The sequence below is a fragment of the Drosophila subobscura genome, chromosome O (assembly GCF_008121235.1).
Source record: "Drosophila subobscura isolate 14011-0131.10 chromosome O, UCBerk_Dsub_1.0, whole genome shotgun sequence".
Taxonomy (NCBI): domain Eukaryota; kingdom Metazoa; phylum Arthropoda; class Insecta; order Diptera; family Drosophilidae; genus Drosophila; species Drosophila subobscura.
Window position 1 is genome coordinate 24,202,850 of NC_048533.1, and position 22,562 is coordinate 24,225,411.

Sequence of the window (22,562 nt, forward strand, 5' to 3'; positions counted from 1 at the left end):
GATTGCAAACAAAACTGTTGCAGCTCGCACGAGGGGTGAAAATTCTGCTCTGCAGTTTTATGAGCACTTTTTTCTATTAGTGTTTTTTCGTGACACTAATGCGACGTTTATGAAACAACGGGAATCGTTGCCAGGGCTGCAGCAGGCTGTCAGGGACAGAATCCGTTTTTTAGAAAAATATACGTACATACGTAAATGTCTGTAGTTGTCGGGCCCATAGCCATGAAGTGTTAACAAGCATGTGCCATATAAATCAACACAGAGAGAGAGGAGGAGTAGGGGATGAGGATGGGAATGGGTATGGCAGAAAAGAGACAGCGGACAGGACCCTTTTCTGGACGGGCACACCGAAAATTTGGAAACTCTGAAAAACAATAAAAACAAATGGCAGAGTGCCAGAGTGCCTCCAGAGTGCGGCACGTAACAAAAAACCCCCAATTGAGCTCAATTTCCTGTGAGTGGTAGTCTCCTCTCGCCTCCAGTTCCAGGAGTGTAGGCGTCCGCTAAAGTGACTACTTACGAGCAGCTAGATTTGTCCGATAAGGCAATCGAAAATCGAAAATCAATAGCCCGTCCCGTCCCACGCATCAAAAGAGCCAAATGTCCATGCTGTAAGGTAATAAGACAAATTTCGAAATGTATTTGGCAGAGCCGAGACGAAACGAAACAGAAATAAGCTCAAGTTTCAGCTATAAAAGTGAAGACCGTCCACAAATGACTGTCAGATGGAGGAGGGATTCTTCCTCCTAGGGGATGTTAAATTTAATAAATATCCAAGTAGCATCTCGGGAGGAGTGCAATTTAATATTTTGTGCGAGTATTCAATGACTCAAACCTAATCAAGTTAGTGTTGATGTTTTGTTAAAGTTCTTTACCGCAGAAACACTCACAATTTTTCGAACATCCATGGCACACACAGATTTTACGTATCCATCGGATACGAGTATTCCACGTACAGACGCTTGTAAATTGTGGGAATGTTTTCCAAACAAATTATGTAAATTATTTCAAGCGCTAACAACTTCATTTCAACATGACGCGATAGGCATCTGCTCTGCTCTGCAGCTCAGAGACCCATTTAGCCTCTCACTCTGCCTCTGCTTCTGCACTCTTTCATTGTTGTAATTGTGGAAAATGTTTTATTAAATGCCCTCCTACCGGCTGGACCGAACACGACCGGTGTCACGTCACCGTCACCCTCAGCCAGCCCAGCCCATTCGAAAGTGAAGCAAGTGTGGGAAAAGTGAGCTGAAATTTCTGGGAATTTGTACAAAATTAAGTTGATTAAATGGACTTAGCAGCGCGATTACACGCAAGGCTGCTCGGGTCCTTAAGCACTCCGCTCTACCGTGCCCTACACTGCCCTGCCATGCCCTTCGTGCGGCCCTACATTCTACTTGGACCGCTTTTGGGCTTGTCGTAGAACATTTTTCATTCTTTCGTCTAATTCATTGCCGTCGCTGATTCGGCTGCCATCCATTGACAGGAGGCGAGGGACGGAAGCAATGCGGCAAAACTTTGACCATCGAAATCTGGGGCAAAGTCCCGTGGGAGCAGTCGACTTTCGCTTCGTTAAATGTCGCATGATTAACGCTTTGCTCTAAAAGACAATTGATAAAGAATGGAGCGGAAGGGCCAGGCCAGGAAAGGGCAGGCCAGCAGGATTTGGCACAGAGACAGGGACAGGGACAGGCTCCCAAGATGCTTTAAGCCGTGTCGGGCTGCACACAATGGACACTGGACATTGCAATGCTTTCCCTTGTGTAACAAGAGCAAAGAAAAGCTTCTTGGAAAACTCATTGCTCAACTTAATAGAGGGATAGGAATTCAAGGATTCCTGTAAGTTTACATTAGTTTCCCATTTCTCCAGAGCATTCAGCATTCGTCTGGGCTGTGTCTGCGCTTTATGTTGGTTCTCCATCCTTCCCTCCTTTCCACCTTCCTTGCTTCCTTCTTTCCTTCTTGACAATTAAGGTCTGTGGGGCTGCCATAGAAAAGCGAAGCATTTAATGCAGGAATCACTTTGTTGTGGCTCGTTGTGGCTCGCGTGGGTGTTCCTTTTGTTTTTTGTGTGTGAGCTCTGGTCGAAAAAACAAAACAGAAATTGCGAAAAGAGCGAAAAAAGCGGAAAAAGCACGCTGCGATGGCTGCTGCAAGCATTCGAAATGATTAATGTGCCGGATCCGTCGTGCACGGAACAGGAACAGGAACAGAACAGGAGGAGCATTAATGGGCGGTCAGTGAGGCGTTCCCTCCGACAGCTAGTGGCTTCATTTTGTTTTCCCTGTCCTTGTACCAGCGGATGTCTGCCCCCCTTTCATGTCTTCACGTACACTCTAAAAAATGCGAACAAAAGATTGCAGCACGTTTTGGCTGAAAAATCCCGTTCCCTTTGGCAATCAGCGTCTGGCCCATAAATTAACTCGGCGCACACCACGCGGCATATGATTAATATTTAGTATTACACAATCTAATGGTGGACTCGTGAGCAATTTCCAGTGGATGCCGCGGATGCGATCTTAATTTCGGTGCCTGCCCCGCTTAAATCTTTATTAATATGCCAGGAGTCCGTCTCATCCGCATCTCGTCGGATGAAAAATGATTCCCATTACCATTAGCGGCTTCACATTTTCCCGCTTGTCTCGCTCGGCCACGGCACAAGTGCATTGATTTGGCGTCCGTAGAGTCCATGGAGCCCGTGGAGTGCAGACAGCTCTGGCCACATGCCATTTATGTTAATGATTTGCGCGAATTGGCAGTGGAATCCGGCGAATTTGACGCCTATCTAGTGGAGTGGTGGAGGAGGAAAAAAAACAGCGGAGGAGGAGGCGTAGCATGTACCATCAATTGCAGACAAATTGAAGTAGATTTCCCGCCGGATTGAGGGCTGGTAAGATATGTACGGAGGAGTCCCATAACATACAGACATAAATCAGTGACAGTCATAAGTTATTTATTTGGACAGTCCTCTTTGAGCTTGGAATAGGAAACTCAACAGAATCGCTCACTGCGATATACTTCAATTTGTATACAATATCTAATTGTTTCCTCTAGAGTTTGTGGAGAAATTAAAATATTTGTATTCATTGAATAATTGCAAGCCATCGCAAGTGACGACATTATGAGACCAAGGCATAATCACGGTGGAGATGACTATTTTCAGGATGACGACGTCACGATACGCTCTCACCATGATCTCGGTCACTCATTGACTGACCGCAACGATGGGAATCATGGCGGCATGTCCATGGTCTTCCACGGTGGCTATACGGAGACTATCCTGTTCAAGTTCTGGCGCTGCGACACTCGACTGGCGTTGGCCGTCTCCTGCCTGTGTATCTTCATGGTGGCCGTTCTCTACGAGGCGCTCAAGTACTTCCGCGAATATCTGTTTCGAAGGCGCAGACGGCGTTTAGAGGGTGGCCGCGACAACTACAATCCTCCCCGTTACCGTCATTACAATTACTACGACTACTATGCGCAGCGGCAGCCACAGCACCTTCCACAGATACAGCCTCAGCCACAGATGCAGCTACAGCCACAGCCAAGGATCCAAGGCATTCAGGCATATGTGTATCGCCCTCCTCCAGTGCGCCGACCATCGCCGGCCCCATCGACGGCACCACCGCCCACAAACCTATCGGGTGGTGAGTCCCTGACCACATTGGATGACCGGGCCATGTCCTCATCAAGTGATCAAACCGTACACATATCTGTCGCCAGCTCTGCGACAACATCGGACGCTCAAGCAATGTCTGCACCGAGCACCCAAAACCCAAGGGCCACATCGGGGTCTGGGGCCTGGCCGCGGTTCGCAGTATCAGGTAACCCCAGCATGGGTGGCCAAGCAATGTCCACATCGAGCGCCCAAGGAGTGTCGGCATCCAACGCTCACTCGCACGTTCATCCACCCGGTCCGCCAGGACCAACCCGCCTCCTGCCGGCCGTTGAGAACCAGGAGCCGAGCAGGCCCCTCACGTGCGATTTGTATCTCTCACCGCTGCACATTGCCCAGACCTTTCTGCACATGCTGCAGGTGCTGATCTCCTTCCTGCTGATGCTCGTCTTCATGAGCTTTAATGTGTGGCTCTGCGCCGCCGTGCTGCTCGGCGCGGGACTTGGCTACTTCCTCTTCTTCCCCCTGAGCAACAATGTTCAGGAGCACTGCAACTGAGGCGAGTCCTGAGTACGGAGAGTCCATGTTCCATGTCTTGGCTAATGCGCATGCTAATGTATTTTTCTAATTAAAGCAAGTTGTTAAAATCATAACGGCTCGACGGGTCCTTTCTCTCTCTGCTCCGCCTAATTGTTAATGTTTACGGCTCGTAAAACAATGGATGCAGCAGCGTCTTCCAAATTGCCGGGCAGCCTCGGCCTGGACCTGGCCCAACTAGGCGTATGCCTAATGCCTGGCCAGAGGGGTGTGTGAGTGTGTGGTGGGAATGGGAGGACAGCCAGCCAGGAGGCGTAACACTCACAATTTTTATGCGTTATTCTTGGATATTTTTGTATCTGCCGCACGACTTTACGAGGCCACCCTCCATTCTGCTCTGTGTGTGGTCTGCAGGTGATGCTGGGATGCTGGGGGATGTCGATGCCGTTTATTTGCCCGTGTCTGGCATTTTCATTATGCCGTAATTATGAGGGCGATAAAGCAGCGCAGCCCCAGTGTTTGCTTTTCGGGACATGAACAGGGAAACGGAAATGGACGCTATTGTTGTCGGTTCTTGGTTTTCTGTTGTCTGTCGTCACTCGTCGGTCGTCTGTTGGGTGCACGTTGCTCGTTGTTCGGTGTTCACTCGTCGGTTCCGCGCCCAGTTATCGGCGCTTCCACTTCCACTTTCAATTAATATTTTAATAAGCAGACTTTACGCCGTTTGGCAGGCGGATAACGCAATTTGGCTTTACCACGCCCCACCACACACGAAAGCAGAAATGGCCACGCCACGGCCTGAAACAACAGCCGCAGAAGGTAAGCACAGGGCCACAGAGGAGCAGCAGGAGCAGGAGCAGAAATCACACGGGAGAGCTCGCCAAGGCAAATGCGGCTTTAATAATTCAGCAATGCTCGTCTCGTATGTCTTGACTCACCCCGGCGAGTCTTGACCAATGCGCAGGGCCTGCATGGCCCAGAGCGGAAACGGATATGCGTCCATGCATAACAATGTTGCATAGAGGAAGAGGGTGGAGCCTGCTGGACATGTGAGCAACGGCTGGCAGAGATACCAACAGTTTCAATTAAATAAAGCTTGCAGGAGAAGGAACAGGAGGAGCTTACTAACCATTACAGAACCTGTACCAGTGGCCTCTTGGGGCTCTAAGACCACATCGAAAACCAAATCAGTGTCCATGCAGACACTAATTAAAGTTGGAGAGTAATGGCAATTCATAGTTAATTCATAGTTACAATGTCGTTTCATGTGTTATGAAATCAATCTTCATTTTTGAATATTCTTTATTATTATCAACAATTATGATTTATTCTCAAAACGCGTAGGATATTTCCAGTAAGTTTTATCTTTTCTTTATAAATGTATTTAATCGTTGAAAATTTAATCTTGCTTCCATTTAGAACTTATCTGGTTTTGAGTTTTTAAAAAACAAATAGAAAGGGCTCCTCCACATTACTTAGTTTCTTCTCTGCACCAAAAACAAAAAATTCTAGTGGTAAAGATTCTTGTTAATGCTGAAGGCCGTGTCGCGATAAGCGGCTGGCATGTACGCGTAGAAAGTGTCTCCTGGCGGCGAGTGGCACAGCGGGGAACGCATGGCGGAGAAGAAGACGCGTCCCACCGACATAAGTGCTTCCACGAAAAGCGTCGTCTGTTGCTCTCGCAGGTTCTTGGAGTGGGAGCGCAGTCGTTTGGTGTGCATTTGGCTGGGCGGCTTCACCAACGGATACTTCATGATGTCATAGAGGATGCTCATCTGGAAAGTGTTTTGTGCATAGCTGCGCTCCCGGTCATCCTGGGAGTAACGCTTTCCATAGCGCGAGCAGATCCACTCTATGAGGTACGGCACGGTGTGAACATTGGGCAGCGTGGGCAGAACATAGCGGCGATCCTTGGCGACGACGTCGAGTCCCATTCTGAGTATTCTCTTCATCAGTGGTATATCCTCTGGGTCGAAGTGCTGATTGCCAAGATTCAGGCGACGATCGGCAATGAGCTCTGACTTGCGACGCAACAATCGTTCGTATTCCTCGTGAAAGATCTTCGTATCACTGGCAAACACGCGCTTGGCGGCTCTGTCCACCAAGACGTCCAGGGAAGCTTCTTCCTCGCCATTGAGCGTGGCATTCAGGAATTCGCAATCCTCGTCCAGGGCTTTTGCAAAAGCCGCCTTCAGCCTCAAGTTCTGTTCATCCAATCGGGTGGCCTTCGAGGGACCAAAAAGCCGGCGATAGTTGAACTTGAATCCCTCAGCGCCTGGTACGCCGAACTCAAACAGCTTTTTGCTGTCGCTGCAACTTTGCGACTGAGGAGGAGCTTTTTCCTTTTCCTCCTCTTTCAGCTTCTCCTCCTCGATGTCGCAAAGCTTCAGAAACTGCATCAAGCTGCTGGGGCGTCCAAGGCTCATGCCCTTGCACTGCTCCGGCAGACTCAACTCCGGCTCATACAGCTCACAATTCGCACAATCCATCTTCTCCAGCTTGAAGTCGGGGCAGCAGTGCTGGATCAAGGGGTTCTCTCCCTCTAGCAGTCTCACATTTTTCTGCTCTGAGCAGCCATCTCCTCCGCCAGATCGATTGCCCAGACACAAAACTTTCCCATCCACCGATACACCACCGCTGGCGCAGCTGTAGAGCTTCTTCCTGGTCGAGGCGAGGCGCGTCCTCGCTGCCATCTCGCGGAACCGGGCCTGGCAGCAGTCGACCATCTGCTCCAGCTCGCAAATGACCCTCTTTCGTCGCCGCTCCTGTGCTCGGTTTGGTGAGGAGAGCAGCTCCTCGCACTGCTGTTTCTTCAGGGCCTGCAGCTGGACCTTCAGTGACTTCTCCATCTCGCTGATGCGCTGATGGTGGGTGCACATGGACTCCACGTCGTTTGCAGGGAGCTGGGCAGCGTTAAAGGAGGCGATTATATTGCGTATCTCCTCATTGAGAATGGACCGGGTTATGCGGTTCGAGTCACTGAGGTCGTAGTCGCCAAACCAGCGGGACAAGAGCGGAGATGTGCGAGTGACAGTGCCCTTATCCTTGGGCATGTTACTCAACAAAGCAGGACTGGCGGGAAACTGGGAGAAAAAGTTTCGAGTGGGATGCCAGGATTTGATGACTGGCGGCTCCTGGAAGTACGGCGATAGTGGACCCATCTGGGCGGGTTTCTTTGGCTTCCAGTTCTCACTCTCCGATCGATGTTTGCGAACTTTTCGACTCTGCTTTCGCCGGGGCTCAGTTTCGGCCGTGGCATTGGCCCTGTCTTTTTCGGAGGCATTAGGAAGCGGAAGCACGCGTTCCAGTTCCTGGAGGGTGGGGTAAAGGTCCAGCCAGAATATGGCCGACATGATGATCTGCTCGTTAATGTCGTAGGCTCGGCCGTGGGCCTCCGTCTTGTAGCACATCTCCATGAGAAACCAGAGAAAGGCCAGGTCGTTGCCCCTACTCATGCGCATCAGCAGGACCAGCGTCTTCCTGGACGGTCGTGGGCGAAGCCCCAAGACCTCCACGAGCTGCCATGTTCGGCGCGTTGTCCTCTGCTCCATGTCATCGCGAAGCGCATCCTTCAAGGCCAGAGCGGCATCCATCTGTGGGTTAGATATGTCACGATACCATCCAGCTTCCACACAAGCCAGCTTGCCAGTGGCATTGGGTCCCAGGTTCTGCTGGATTTGTCGCAGGGTTTGAAGCCCTTGCGGATCGCGACTCGTACTTCTGGCCGATCCACGGCGGGAAGTTAAACTCATAATTGCAGGAGCTTCAATTTTGTCTTACCAAAAAGAAGACTAAGCGAAGAAATTCGAAACTGAATTTTTGCAGTGTTGTTAAACTGTTTGAAGTGTTGCCCAGCGCTTGCCAAAACTGTCTTATGCTCACGTTTTTCCCACCCCTCGAAGATAAATGATTTGGCGCCAGTCCGAGTGACGCCTGTCCTTTATCCTGCTCTCCTGTACACGGCTGCTGCTGGTGTCCTGCCATCGTCCAAAATGCTATAAATTGCTTCTCATGTGCGACTGTCGCCTAAGTGTTTGTCTTCTATTCTTGTGGCGCACAGATTTTGGTGGGTGGAGAACCACTACGAGTGTATCATTAATTTATTAGCAAAACCAAATCGCTATGTTTGTCCATTCACGCACGCTCGCACTCACACGTGTTCCCCACGTGTGTGTCCTTTCCGTGGAGCAGGTTCCTCACAATTAGCTCCACTCTGTCTCTGTGTCTGGGTTCGGGTCCACGTTCCTGTTTCCTTGTGTGTGCGAGGCTTCGTCTTTGATATGCCATATAATTTATGACTTTCTACTGTCAATTAAATTCTTTGGAAAATGACAGTTTTTCCATTTGCCGACATCGGGATCCTTCCCCTGTTTTGCAGTTCTATTTCGGTGGCGATGCCGATGCCGGCTCCTAAGCAGCTCGAAATGATTTATGCGCCGACGGGTTGACAGTTCGGGTTCGGGCACCGCTTTTGGCTACCATCTTGTTGGGGTTCCTTTCACACTCATGTCCTCTTTTGTCTTGTGTTTGTGTGAGTGAAGAGCTTTCGGGCTAGTTTTTGGTCCTTTTCCGTTTTCCGTGCTCCTCCACCCACCGTCCTGCGGACACGTGCCCAACGCCTGCAGAGTTCTTTATGTTAATGACCCAGACCGGCTTAGGCTCCTGCTCTTCCTGCCCTGCATTCCATTCCCCAACCTTTTTCGGGCTCTGAGGTTGCTGCTGATGTGGCAATTGGCATGTGTTTCTTCTCATTTTGGGTAGGCTTTTCTTCCCCTTCGCCAGCATGACGTGGCATGGCGGATGCTAGATGTTAATAATAGATATGCTCCCATTGTCAGGTGAACTTATCGCATCGGGCATATATCAGGGAAATTAAAGTGGTTCTCCAGGACACAGACACAGCAGGAGTACATGGGGGCCTGAAAGCCTTTGACAAGTTTTCGTGTTTTGCCAGCCTTTTAGTTTGGATTGCGTGACCGTGGCTGCGGGGCTGTTGGTATTGCTATAGTTACCATTACTTTTACCTTTGCTTTTACCACTACAGGTTCAGGCATCAGCACCCAACCATCAGGACACGAATGGCTGCCAGGACACACATCGAATGAATTTCACAAGATTTATGGCAGCTCATCCGTTATTGATGTAGCCGAAAAAAATATGCGAATATCCGAATATCTATCCATACCCACCTGAATAAGGACACTTTAAAAAAAACGCGCTTGGCCTGACAGCGCAGAGATTTGGTTGGTCTTTTCTCGGTGTTAACGGAATTCGCTGCCATCATGCATGTTTTAATTGCAATTCGTTCTACTCGCACTTGGAAATGGAATTTCTTTGCTGACTTTTTTCCCCCACGAATTCTAATGAAATTTCCACTGGTTAAAGCTACCACAAATGCACATCGAGCCAAACTTTTATGGTCCGCCTCCTGACCACAAACACACACACACACAGACACACACACACTCAACAGCCTTCCCGCCACATCCTTTGCTCGGCGCGGCTCCAAGTCTGCGGCTTGGTCCTTTCCCAAATCAGATTTTCGTGTCTTTTGCGCCTGAACGCGTCCGCTGTTTTCCTTAACAATTTGCGCTCCAGTGAATCAGCAACTTCACCTAGATGTGCCACGAGAAGGAAGGTACGTGTACATATACGCGTACCACAGTACTGCAGGAGACCTCCATTGAGGCTGGGAAATGCCGCAAGCCAGGCTTAGGCTAAGTCGTTTTGTGGGCGTTCGCTGTCTGGCTTTATGGCATCACGTGCGCCCAGCTCCATCCTCAGCCTCAGCCCCGTACGACTCGAGTTGGGATTATAAAATACGTGTATATACGTTTGTTTGTACGAATATGCATAGGATGTTGCTCGCGGCGCACTTAACTTATCTAAGAATGAATGGCTGCTATTGCCAGAGGCCAAACCAAAACCAGAACCAGTCCAACCCGGACTAGAACCAGATCCTTATTGGTATTGAAGAAAGAACTGTTGCTGGATGTGCTTAGCACGTGTGTGTTTTTGTGTGTGGGAGAAGGGTGAACGCTGAAGAGTGAAGCCATCTTGACAACTCACCATTATTCAGATACAACAAACTCCCACACACACACACTCACACAGACAGACGGGAAAAACAGATGCAGATACAGATACAGAAGGATGCTGCTGAAGCTGCTCCTGTAAGAGTGAAAGCTTGTTCCGTGTATTCCTGCGAATATTTTTTACCCCTTGGCGTTCTTTAACGAGCTCCTAACTTTATGTTTGTTTGTCATGTACACATTTTGTTTTTATTGGGGAGGGTTGCTTAAGTGAAACATTTTTAAAGCATACTTTGAGGCGCTGTAGGGTCGTCCCCTGCGTCTCCGTCGCCATTCAACAGTTATTTTTTCTGTGTGAGAGTAATGCGAGAAACCCCAAAAAAACACCATGGGACCCCGGGTCTGAACTTTTTGCCAGCTTCTGCTTCTGTTTTTCTGTTTGCTATGTGCGCCATTTGTTTATAAATTTAATTTGTCTTAGGCAAAAACCTCTGACGACTTGTTGACTTATGGGGGAAGCGGCGAAACTTTTCATTCCGGCTTGTTGTTGCCAAATGTGTTTTGCATATTTATCCAAGATTTAATGCATGGCAACGCGTTCCGCACAAGCCCCAAAGTAAATGGCAATTCATGCATTCCTGCATTCAGAATTTATGAAGCCTTCTCCAATACATTTCGAAGTGGAGCTTAGGCAACATACAAATTGTGGCCATGCAGCTGAGCCAAACAAATGATTTGTAATATGCAAAATTCCCACTCTCTGCAGCATGAACTATCACACCATCACCATCCAACACACAACCCCAATCCGTACTCAATTGAGGGGTAAAGACTCTCTGTGTGTGTGGGGAGCTTTTTGTGACTTGGTATTTTATGCGTTATTGAATTTCACTTAAAGGCAAGTCATGCTTGCTTATTTATACTCGTACTCGTATTGTCTGTGTACTCGTACAATATTTTTGGCAGGACCAATATCACTTGAGTGGAGTTTTGGGGGGTCTTGGCTTTGGCAGCCCTCTTCGAGGGTTGCTCGTATTGTGGCAAAGTATTTTCTGGCATGTGGTTTGTCCAGTGGGAAACCAGCCAACAAGCAAACGACCAGCCGACCATATTCATATTTGAATGGGTTAAAAAGGTAACTACCTGGTAAGTAGGTCAGGGGAAAACTTTTCAAAGACCCATTTCATTTGAAGCTCAACTCTTCCATTTACAAAAGTTTCCATAAACATTTTGCACACACAATTGTGAAAGGAGCATTCGAGATGGAAAAACTATCCATGTACTCGGACACAGAGTCACAGTCAAGCAGAGAGTCAGTCCATGCCTGGTTCAAGTGTTGAGGTGTCGGCGAAAGTTGGCACCAATTAGGAGAGCTTCCCTTTCAGGTGCCAACTGCGAAGGTATCAAATTTTCAAAATTTTTCAGTGATTTTTTTTATGTTGGTGAAAATAAAAGCACCTTTTATTTAGTTTGGAGAGTAACCACCATACTCTGGCATATAATAACCAAGGGCATACGAGCGTGGTAGTTTGAGCATAGTTTTACCCAATTAAATGATAATTGTTATTAATTACAAAGCACACCAGCACCCAACAACAACTAAAACGACAAAGCAGCAAGCAGATATAACAACTAAAAACACAACTCCAGCTACATTTACATCCACACGGCAGCTACAGCACTGCGCGTACTGCGAATCACCAAGGGCATACCAAATGTTCCAGCGTACACAGAGTTTTGAGCCAATTGAGACAGAGCAACAACTCCAACGACACCTACACCAACACCAACACCTAAACGGCAGGAACAACTACAACGAGAGCAACGATGTACCCGGGTACTGTGGAATCACCAAGGGCATACGAAATGCTAGAGCATAGTTTTGGGGCAATTGACAGCAGCGTCAAACTGACACGACCGTGGCAAATAAAGGACCACCACACACACACACTCTAAACAATTGCCGAACAAACACTTGCACACACACCCGCGCAGATAGCAGAAAGAAACACTAATACGTGCGAGAGAGAGAGAGAGAGAGAGAGAGAGAGAGAGAGAGAGAGAGAGAGAGAAAGAGTGAGAGAGAGAATGTGTGTATGTGTGGATGGGCGCCAAAAGGTATGTTCGCATGCTACAGTTGGCAGCAGCATCGGCAGGCAGTCGGCACTAACAGAAATTAAACATGAAAAATGCAACGTACAACTGGCATTCGGATAGAGGTGGAATGTACAGGCAGATGCAACTGCCAGTCGTTGTAACTGTTGGCAATAGAGAAATATTAGGAGCTAGCAGCACACAAACATGCAGCCGCAGCCCCAACAACATCCACAGGCGGCGCTGATGGATCCAAATTGTAAATTATGCAGCACGCCAAATTTGAAATGCAAACAAACCAGGCTTTTGCCTGCTGCATATGTTCCCGGAAACGAATTCGCCACCTAAATAATTGAGCGAAGCTCCGATGGCCAACAAGGTTTTATGCAAACAAGGGGATTTTCCTTTGGAATACAATAATTGAAAAGCGAAAAGCCAGAGCTACGGAAATGCCCCTGGGGTTCTGCATGAATCGTTGTATGACTTCAAGTTGGGAACACTCCATTAAGCTAGCCAACATATGTACTGCCTCAGGGCAGTCACAAAGTTTGCTGGCAAACAGAAGAAATAAAAGCAACTGTCCGTCGTTTCTGGCTACTAAATTTGCTGGCAATTTCGGCAGAGCAAATTATGAGTGGCATCCAGGAGGAGATTGCTGGCAAAGTGCTTCAGAAACGACTGATGCTGATGCGCACCTAATTGCCACCAAAATGCACATTAAAGCGCATTTCTCGGTCATAACCATAACGAATCCCAGTCCCAGTCCCAAACCTATCTAGCCATCGCCCTACAACCTCTGTCTCTGGAGGTGCGCTGTTTGGCAGCTTTTTGTTCCATTTCCGGTGCACAATGTTGTATTTTATCATCCGGCATCCTGGTCACTCGCCTCCGTTGCGTTCCGTTCCGGCTGCTGTAATCAACTTGCTGAATTAGCATTATAAATGTGAAAATGTGGAAAGTTAGAGATAAACGCTGGATGCGATGGGATGGGTCCATCCGCAAGTGGCTCATTACCAAGCACAGCGTGAACTGCATTTAATGTGCCCCGCTTGCGATTGTTTTTCGGTATTCCGCTCGTGCGGCTCTTTCTGTGGCTGTGGCTGTGGCTGCACTTCATTGTAATGAGTCGTCGGGTGATCCGGGGATTTGGACCGCAGTTCCACAACCGCAGCAACCGCAGGAGCAGCTAGAGCTCTCGGACAATAGATACATAAATAAGAAACTGACAAAGAAGCAGCAGCAGCAGAAGGAGCAGGAGCAGCTGCAACAGAGGACAATGTCAACGAACAGACATGCAAATTCCAGTAGAAAACAGAAAACAACTGAAACTCGTAAAAGAAGAGCAGCCCTCAACCCAGATAACCTCAACTTTGTTACTTTGTAAGCGAAATGTAAAACAGAAGCGATATAAGCATTTTCCAGGAGAAGACGAGGGGGCAGGCCGTATGGCAATGTGGTGAGGCACTCACCATAGGCTAGGGCAAAAGCAACTTCTCAGACTTGCTGCTGCTGTTGCCACTCCGTTCGAACGATGTTCACTTTGTAGCAACTCTAGATGATCCCAGATGAACAAATGGCTCTTCAGCAAAAAGCAAGACTTTCCACAGCCAGAGAAGGAGCCAAATAGGTGACTAAAAGAATGCAACCTAGTGAGCCGCATGAACAGCCACAGACAGAGCACAACAACAGAATAGAGTCGGAATCTGAGTCAGCGTCTGAGTCTGTGCCTGTGCCTGAGAAGAAGAGATGCTGGCAAGGGAATGCAGAGTACTTCACTGGCTTTGCTTTGTTGCAGAGCCACAGCATGGCAGTGCGGCATGCGTCAAAGGGAGACGGAGGCATCCAGGCGCACTGCAAAACATTTACGCCTCCCGTTTGAGGTGCGTGTTGGTGGTGCCTCTGCCCGTGCTCGTGCACATACCCGACAACGACAACGCCAACGACAACGGAAGTGCTTGCTAAATTGCAGAGGGCCATGGCAGCAGCAGCGGAGGCTTTAAAAAAGGTCACAACTCGGTTAGCGTGACATGCTCGAGCTGCTGCTGCCGCTGCTCGACTACAAGCAAACATGCGAGCTGCACTTGAACGCCTTCCCGGTGCACGTTGCGTATACGTGATGTTTGCATTGTTATAGAATTGAAGGAGGCTGGAAGCTGCGATGTATGCAAGAGGAGAGTGAAATAAGTATTGAGACGGTATAGCAGCCATCCCAGATGGTAAATCCATCTATCAATTCAGTTCTCTAGGGGGAAACGTGACCCGTAAAGAGTATTCACAGATCGACCACTCGACGTTCCACTTTATTTAATGTTTGCTTAGCCTTGACCACTGCACAAAATGGTACTTAAATTATTTTAATGCATTTGAAGTTATTTCAGCCCCTTTGTTGCCGCCCAAATGACACACACAAAAATATTTAGCACGCCCGGTCGGCGCTCCAGCAAACTTTTGTGGCACACAGCTGCCAAGTGGCAAGTGGCAAGAAAAGTCCGAGTCCAAGTCCGAGTCCGAGTACTACAATAAAAGCAACATTGTTGCCACAATGAAATGTCCTGTCATACGTACGAAAGTGGCCGACTTGAGAGAATGTTGAACGCCTTCGCCTTGCCCAAGCGAAAACAAGTTTTCGGAGCGAGCTTTGCCCCATGCTACATGCCACATGCCAGTGCTATAGCCACGTTCTTTTCTGCTTGCTTTCCCTTTTGGCTAATGCCGGAAAATCGAAAGTGGCCGGGACAAGAAAGGACACATGTCCTTTGGCGAAATTTGTGCTGCTCTTAAAAGCATTTGTCTGCCGCAGCCACAAAAGATATCTACTCCGCCCACTCACCCCTCTGGCAGTCAATTTTAAAAAGTGCCACAGCATATAATGTGCTCTGCTCTGTTCGACTCTGTCCTGCCTTTTGCGAGTAGCTGCTTCTTCGCGGATTCAGGATACATATAATGGAGGCGAGTGAAGGAGAAGCAAACCCGCCTGGATTATGTTATCCACACACAAACATAATTAGATTGCGGCTCCGTCGCAGCATTCAAAGCAAACCAAATTCAATTATGTGTATTTGACATTGCAATCCCTTGATGAAAACTTCTGCTCAGGCAGCACACCATCCTCCCACCAAGTGGGAGGGAAGGACCCTCCCTTATCAGCAGCACTCTCCCCATCTGAATTATACAAAGCATCCATTGAGGCGGCAAATATTTTTAATGTCTTTAATTGCTACATCAACCATTCATCAGGAAATGAGTATAAATAGGGGAGAGAGAATAGTTTGGTGCATCGATGGGTGCTTTAAATACCCTTGATGAATCACTTTAGATGGAGCTATGGAAGTTTGATGAATGCCAAACAGAGAGTACAATCCATTGCCTTGCAAACATCTCCACATAATCACAGTGCCATCCTGTCTAGGGTGTAAAATGTGTGCACATGCATTAATATGAGTAAATCAATTACTGCTCATGATTTTTTCAGTGGCTCACAATTCTCGTTTGTAATTATGCAGCAACAACGTCTATGGTCGGCTTAATTGCGCGGAATAAATTATGGATTATTGATTTAGTTACACGAGAGCGGGCGAGCAGTCAGCGGAGCAGCCAGTGTAATTGAAATGTACGTGACTCGGATGGGGCATCGGGGTATCGGGTATCCGGATTGGCTGGCAGAGAGGCAGCAGATCTGGCCCCAGAGTGCACTCAAGTGCAGAGTTATGCCGCTGACTTGAAAGCTGCCAGCAAAACAAACAGCAAAACGGCGGACAGACACTCGCGGAATGCGAAATGAGTCAGGACGGAGTTGTCTGCCCCCTCCCGACCTTCTTGCCATGTTGTTTGCGGCTTAATGCATCGAGAGAGTGCGACAGAGAGAGCCAGAGCTGCAACAAAACAAAAGTCCAGCGCTGAAATTTGCCATAAATACGGAAGTGTGCGCCTTACTTGAAACTTTTGCTGCTGCTGCACGAGGATACAAAGCGTCAACCCACATTCAGAGTGGTTATGCGGGAGCAGGGGTCAGGGTGTGGTCTGTCAGAGTGGCGGTGGCAGTGGCAGTGGCAGGAGTGGCCACCCACTTTCTGGTGTCATGTTGGAGTGGGCCTGCAAAAGTTTCGGCTTTTAAATGGCTTTTACTTTTTTTGCCGTATGGCTCCCAGTGGCATAATAAAATACAAAGGTAGATCGAAGTAGAAGCAGCAGCAACAGCAGCAGCAAACTGCCGGGACAGCACGGGCCCTACTTTTCGCTCTCCTGCTGTGCTGCTCGCTCACCTATAAAACATAAAATTTCATGCGCTCCACTAGATGAAGATGAAGATGGAGGAGACTTCAGGAGCAGCAGCTTCTCCTCCCCCTCCTCCTCATAATCATCTGGTCTCAGCTGCTGAAAGAATGAACCCAGTTTGGAAAAAAGTTTGGTCACCAAATTGTTATTAATTGAGCTTTATAGTTTTCCAAAGGAAACTTCGTTAAACATTTACCATCAGCATCACCGTCAGCGTCCCCAGGGCAGTGCCGGGCATCGCAGCGTCCGTAAATGTTAATAGAGTTTACTGAATAATGCAGCCATCAGGGGAGACGTTAATGACGCAACTGCAGAAGGTGAGGGAATGCTAACGAGATGAGTGCCGATGCCATCAACGATGGCTGTTGATATTCTCTATCTGCAATATAGTGTACTTAATAATTAAGATATGCGGGAGACGTTATTGGCAATAAATGGGATACGAGGGGAGGCATTTTCCAAAAGTAGGTTTAGAGTCCCTAAAAAAGTAGAGGCGAAATTCGGAGTATCTTTTGTGACACACTAATGAGATTCTCTTCTCGAGAGCCAAGAACCTAAACTAATTTCAGTTTGACGTGCTGGCCATATCAATCTGGTGAAGTTTTCCTCCTCCCTCCACACACGCATACCCACAGTGGGCGAGCCCAAATCCTGACGAGCGAACCGCCCCGAGGTGCGTCCAATTTTTGGCGCCTGCATTAATCGAGTTTCCCTTTTGTAAATCCCAACAATGGCCGCCGCCACAAAGGACCAGGGCAGGACCTTCTATTAACCAGATGAAGGTTATTTCATTTGCTTTTAATTTAGTTCGGCGAGGGTCGGGCAGAAGGGTTCCAAAGAAATCCAGCCCCAACTGAGCCTTTTGTTGCTCCTTTGGCTACCTGTTGCTGCGGGCCGTCTGGCGCCTTGGCTGGCCCTGGCTTAAATCGGAATGTAATCCTTTTTGATTTCTTAAGACCCGTCTGCCACACGAACACACGCACACACACAAATGGACTAATTTTTTAATGCCCCAACATACCAGCAAGGTACATCTGTACATTTGTATTCCCCGACTCCAGACAATGGGCTCCGGCAGCGGCAAGGACACAATTTGTTTCACATAAGAGCCTTGCACGGCTGTCCGAGAGGGCTCTCTGTCTGCAAGTGTGTGTGCGTGTGAGTGTGAGTGTGCGTGTGTGTGAGTGCGAGAGTGCAACTAATTACTCGAAATGCGTATACAATAGAAAACGGCAAATGGCTATGGCTGAGGAACAATGGAGTCCCACCGGCTGCCCTGCCTCATTAATCGGCTCTAATTAGGCGTGCCCCGGATGCCGCCTGTTGTGCTTCCTGTTGGATGCATCCTGGCAGCAGTCTAAATGGCCACTGAAGCCACAATCAATTAGACAGAGAGAATCAGTTCACTTTGAGGCGATAATTGAAGCACCACAACCCACACCATAAGCCTTTTCAGCTGTGGATGAACGATTCAAGATCGTCGCTCGATTGGCAGCAAGCCAACAAATATCTAGGCTCAAATGTCAAAGAAACGGACCAGAACATTTTGCAATGCCAGTTCCTGTTGTGCCGAATGTGGCTCCGCCAACTGGCTTGTGCATTGAGCCGAGACCAGCGTGTGGACTGAGGCCCAGCCCGCATCAAAGGAGTCAGCAAAGGAATTGCCGGTAGGTGGTGTTGGAAAGTGGACAAGGCTTTAGGTACGAACTGTGATTGCATTCGCTGGAGCATGGCCATTGGCATTACCATGAATAGGCCCCAGGCAGTCACAACTTACCCAGTGGCCTCATCATCATCACTCAATGCTGGAGTTTTGGGGAATTTTGAGTGCCAAACTGTGTCGATAATCAATCAATGCGCCAGTTTCTCCTACAGCATCCAGCATCCAGCATCGGTGGAGCATTCACTTAAGCCATTTCGGGATGCCCTCGATGGGGCACATGCTCATAGCATCCACCATGCAGCAGCCTAGCTCTCCAGGTGCTCTCGCCTCGACGCCAAAGTTTGAAGCTTTGCTTAGTGGCAAACAAATAAACAGAACTGAAGATGAAGATGAAGAAGGGCTTTGTTTTTAGGCAGGCAGCAGGCTGGCAGACAGGCAGCATTCATTGTGCCCTGGACTCCAGCCAAGAAATTGATTTATCTTGCTCGGAAAGTTCTGTTTTCTCAAGCAGCAACTACTTCGACGAGCACTTTGCCTGGTGCCTGCTGGAGGTGGCGTTTCATTGTTCAAGGACTTAATGAGCGAAACTTTCAGCTTTCACCGAGCCATCAGCATGATTCATTTAGCATATCTCAAGCTTACAGCTCCCAGCTTCAGCTCAGCCAGAGCTCAGTCTTATACACACACAGCTACCTTGTGGTCATGGAGTACTCGTATCTGTTTGAGTTTCATCAGAAATCTTGGCCCCACATCGATGGACAAAGTTGTGATAATAACCCAGGGATGGCGACGCTCACTCTACCACAAGGAGGAATGGCACTCCCTGTGTTGCATGCCACCGGGACTGAGCTGCTGTAAGACGATAAAACATTTTAACGAAAAGTGCACCCAGGAAACGAAAAAGTATGGCAGGCGATAAAGGGGAGCCACTTTCCGGTTCGAGCTCCTGCAAAGGACTGCAGTAATTTATTATGATCATTTTGAATAATTCATAAAATGTGGCCTCTGCAAGGGAGTTCCACACTCTCTGGACTCTGTACTCTGTGTACTCGTAACTGTGTTAGTGTGTTAGTGCTGCTGCTGCTACTGCCCCCAAATGCAAAAAGGTCTTTCCAGCCCCAGCCACAGTCGCATGACAAGTTAAGCCACCAGGGGACAATATCACTTTGGGTTTGCCTTTGCGTTTGCGTTGCATTTGCCTTGCCACGAGGAGTGGCAGCAAAAGGAGAAAGCAAACAAGCAAAATATGTAACTAAATTTGTACTCCTCCTGCTCGGGAACGGGTACGGGCACGGGCACGGGCACATGGGTACGTGTGTGGCATGCATCGTTTTTCATTCTGCAGATTTATGATGAAGATGCTTTTAAAATGTTTCGACTGCGTTGCGTTGCGATGCGAGGCGATGCCTGCCAGTGTCACTTTAGATTTTTGGGGGCCCGCAGGCAAGGCTTTTTGCTTGGCCTTTTGCCACTTGCCTCCTCCTTTTGAGTGGCCAAATGCTACGGGAAAGACACCAGCAGGGAGAAGATACCATAGGAAGAGCGAGAGAGAGAGAGAGAGAGTCTGTAACCTCCGTTGAAATCTAATTTGATGCCGCTCCCTGCCACCAACCCTCCGCTTCCACAAAAGGCAAGCCAAAATGGGTTTTAGCGTACGATTTGTGGTCAGGGCGAACCTGAACCCACAGCCAAAGCCAAAGCCAGCGTCAACGCCAAAACTATACACCTGTCGTGGACCCAGATACCAATCCGAATCCACCTCCTGCCCTCCCAACTTGATGGAATGAGAGCGGGGGCACAGTCGAAGTTGATTGTGCTGTTGGCTGCTCTTCTTTTTCTGGGCAGCGGATTATGACCCTGATCTGGCCAGGTGCTGGTCTCGGTGCTGGGGCTGGTGTCGGACCCCTGTACGAGTAGATATGTGTATCATGTAGCTTTAGTTTCACTTTGCCAACTGCATGCCAATGCCAATGCGTTGTCCTTCTTGCTGCATGCCCCATCCGGCTTCTGACTCTGCCCTCTACCCTCTGTCCCTACTCCTGCATCTATGTCTTTGTGTGTGTGTGTGTGTGTATGTGCTTGCTTGCTAACTTTCGGGTTACTCTTGGTTATTGGTTTATGGGTCTCATGTGGTTGTCTGCTCGGTGTGTCATTAATTTCGTGTTTTTGCATTCCTGCATTCGAGAAGCTTTCCCCATCGACGAGGGCAGCTATTGCTGCACTCTGCCACAGAAATGAAGATGAAGTGACGCGAGGATTGAACTTGCCTAAACAAGCAAGTGCTTTGGTTCATTGAGGGTCATCTTAAACGGATACCTTTCATTTGCATATAATTAAACCATCGCCTGGGAGTGGAGTTACAGATGAACCCAGAAACAGATAGCTTCAGGCTTTAATGCATTAACTGACCCGCAAGCAATCACAAATGTTATCCCTTGAATTGAAGACTAATCTTATACTAATACTGAAATGGAAGCTACTTAAATGTAATGGAATAGTTATCCACTATTTTACAACGGGTCTGTACACATTTAATCCATTTTGATAGCTTGTCAGGCGGTATACTTGATTAGTTTTATAACAGTTTTAATATAGTTTTAATATAATTAAAATTATACATACAAACATAAATACAATACAAATTTAATTATTATATATATTTGATATACTTATAAATAAACTGTTTTTCGCTTCTTTTTAACTTATTTCTTTTGAAATGTCAACTTGTTTTCATACATTTTATTTTACTTGAGCGACATCTAGCAAATCTACCGAACGCTAGGTGGCGCATCCATATATTGTTGGTTCAACACAGCCGCTAGGTGGCGATGGGCTGCCAGTTGCAATTAGAAGCCGCTAGGTTGCTGTTCAGTTAGTTCTGTAAAAAAGCGTCTAATGGCGCTATGTCAACCAGAAATGTTAATGCTTGTGCTGTTAGGAGCAGTTCAGTTCGGTTCGTTCGGTTCACTGGTTCCTCAAAATAAAGGAACTACTTCTTTGGCGCGAAACTTGAATTATACCTCAAATTTCTTGGCCACTTTGAATCCACCTTTAAAATAAGCTAAATCTAAGCCAATTAACAAGTGCTTAATGTTTTGGCTAACCCTTGTTTTTGTGACCATAATTCTATGCGATTTTTAATTCAGATATTATAAGATCAGCCAAATAATATCGTAATATCGTAGATTGACGAATCGTCATAGGATCCTCAGTACTGATTCGCGAAGCAACTGTTCCAACGTTTATTTTCCTTGTAGCACCCAGAACATTTCATTCCATTCTCTTCGCAGAAAGCTGCGTGGCGTGGACCAAATTACATTAAAAATGCAAAAATTCATAAATTCATGACATGTCGCCGTTACTCCTCCGACTGTTACACGCATACCATGCCCCGCCAACATTCTTCTTTAGAGGAAGTTATCTTGTTGCTACTGTTGTTCCATTAGAGAGAGTCGCTTGGAATTTCTCTTGGCCAAGCACAAGCACACAACAAAATGGCGCATGCCAGGAGATGGAGCCCACACCCCCTACACCCCGTTCTGCACCGCCGTTTGCCTGGTGTCGTGTCCCTTAAAACGACTCGAGTTAATTATTCATGCAATGTCGTTGGCAGCACCAGCCATCCAGCAGGAGCAGCAGGAGGAGCTGGAGCAGCAGGCAAGGGATGGCGGCGTAGGACGACCCTTTTTAATATTTATGAACACAACCGATTCTCTAATTATAATTAGGAATTGAAAAGTTAGCACAAGGCGCACAACAACAGCAAAGGCAAAAGCAACAGCAACAGCAAAGACAACAGCAACAGCAACAACAACAACAACCAGGACACAAAGCGAGTGGCACGCAACAAAAGTTTGTGTGCACTGAATCATAATTAAAGGGGGAGCCCTGGAGTGGAGACCCTGTTCTTCGTTGGTGGTGGTTCCATGCTCGGGAAGGGGTGAAAAGAACAGAACAGAACACCGGCAAAATGGCGCACACAACGGCATTTTAATGGGGGAGCACTCGAGTCCTGCTCCTCCCCCCGGATTGGCTTGCGAACCTTAAAGATACATATTTTTCAAGTGTATCTTTGGCTCGGCTGGGAATGGTTCGCATATACGAGTACGAGTATATATTTTTAGCTGAGAATGTCTTGAATGTACGATTGTATCTTTGGTGTGGAAATGCCTTCAATGGAATGGGAAGCGGAGGCAGGAACTCTGGCTTAGGTTAGATATTCCGTGCATGCAGCTGCCATCGAGCCGTGACTGGGCTGGGCTAGGCTGGAGTCCGGCAGCAGAGATTCTATCTACTCGGAGATCACGTTCCACTCGCTGGAGCGTGTCTCCAAGCGACGCTGTTC

General features: G+C 47.9%; 2 protein-coding genes across 2 annotated transcripts; one reads left to right on the plus strand and one right to left on the minus strand.

Annotated features, from left to right (window-relative positions):
* The first annotated feature begins 3,121 nt into the window (after positions 1-3,121).
* Positions 3,122-4,244, plus strand: LOC117899328. The gene has a single exon (XM_034809264.1). The coding sequence runs from the start codon at positions 3,122-3,124 to the stop codon at positions 4,172-4,174; it is 1,053 nt and encodes a 350-aa protein (XP_034665155.1). The 3' UTR covers positions 4,175-4,244.
* A 752-nt stretch (positions 4,245-4,996) lies between these two features.
* LOC117899332 lies at positions 4,997-7,948 on the minus strand (the record flags this gene model as incomplete). Its single annotated transcript, XM_034809268.1, has 2 exons — positions 6,482-7,948; positions 4,997-5,015 (listed from the first exon to the last, which is right to left on the minus strand). Coding segments are annotated over exons 1-2 (1,443 nt in total), but the record flags the coding sequence as incomplete, so codon positions are not given.
* Positions 7,949-22,562: the final 14,614 nt, after the last annotated feature.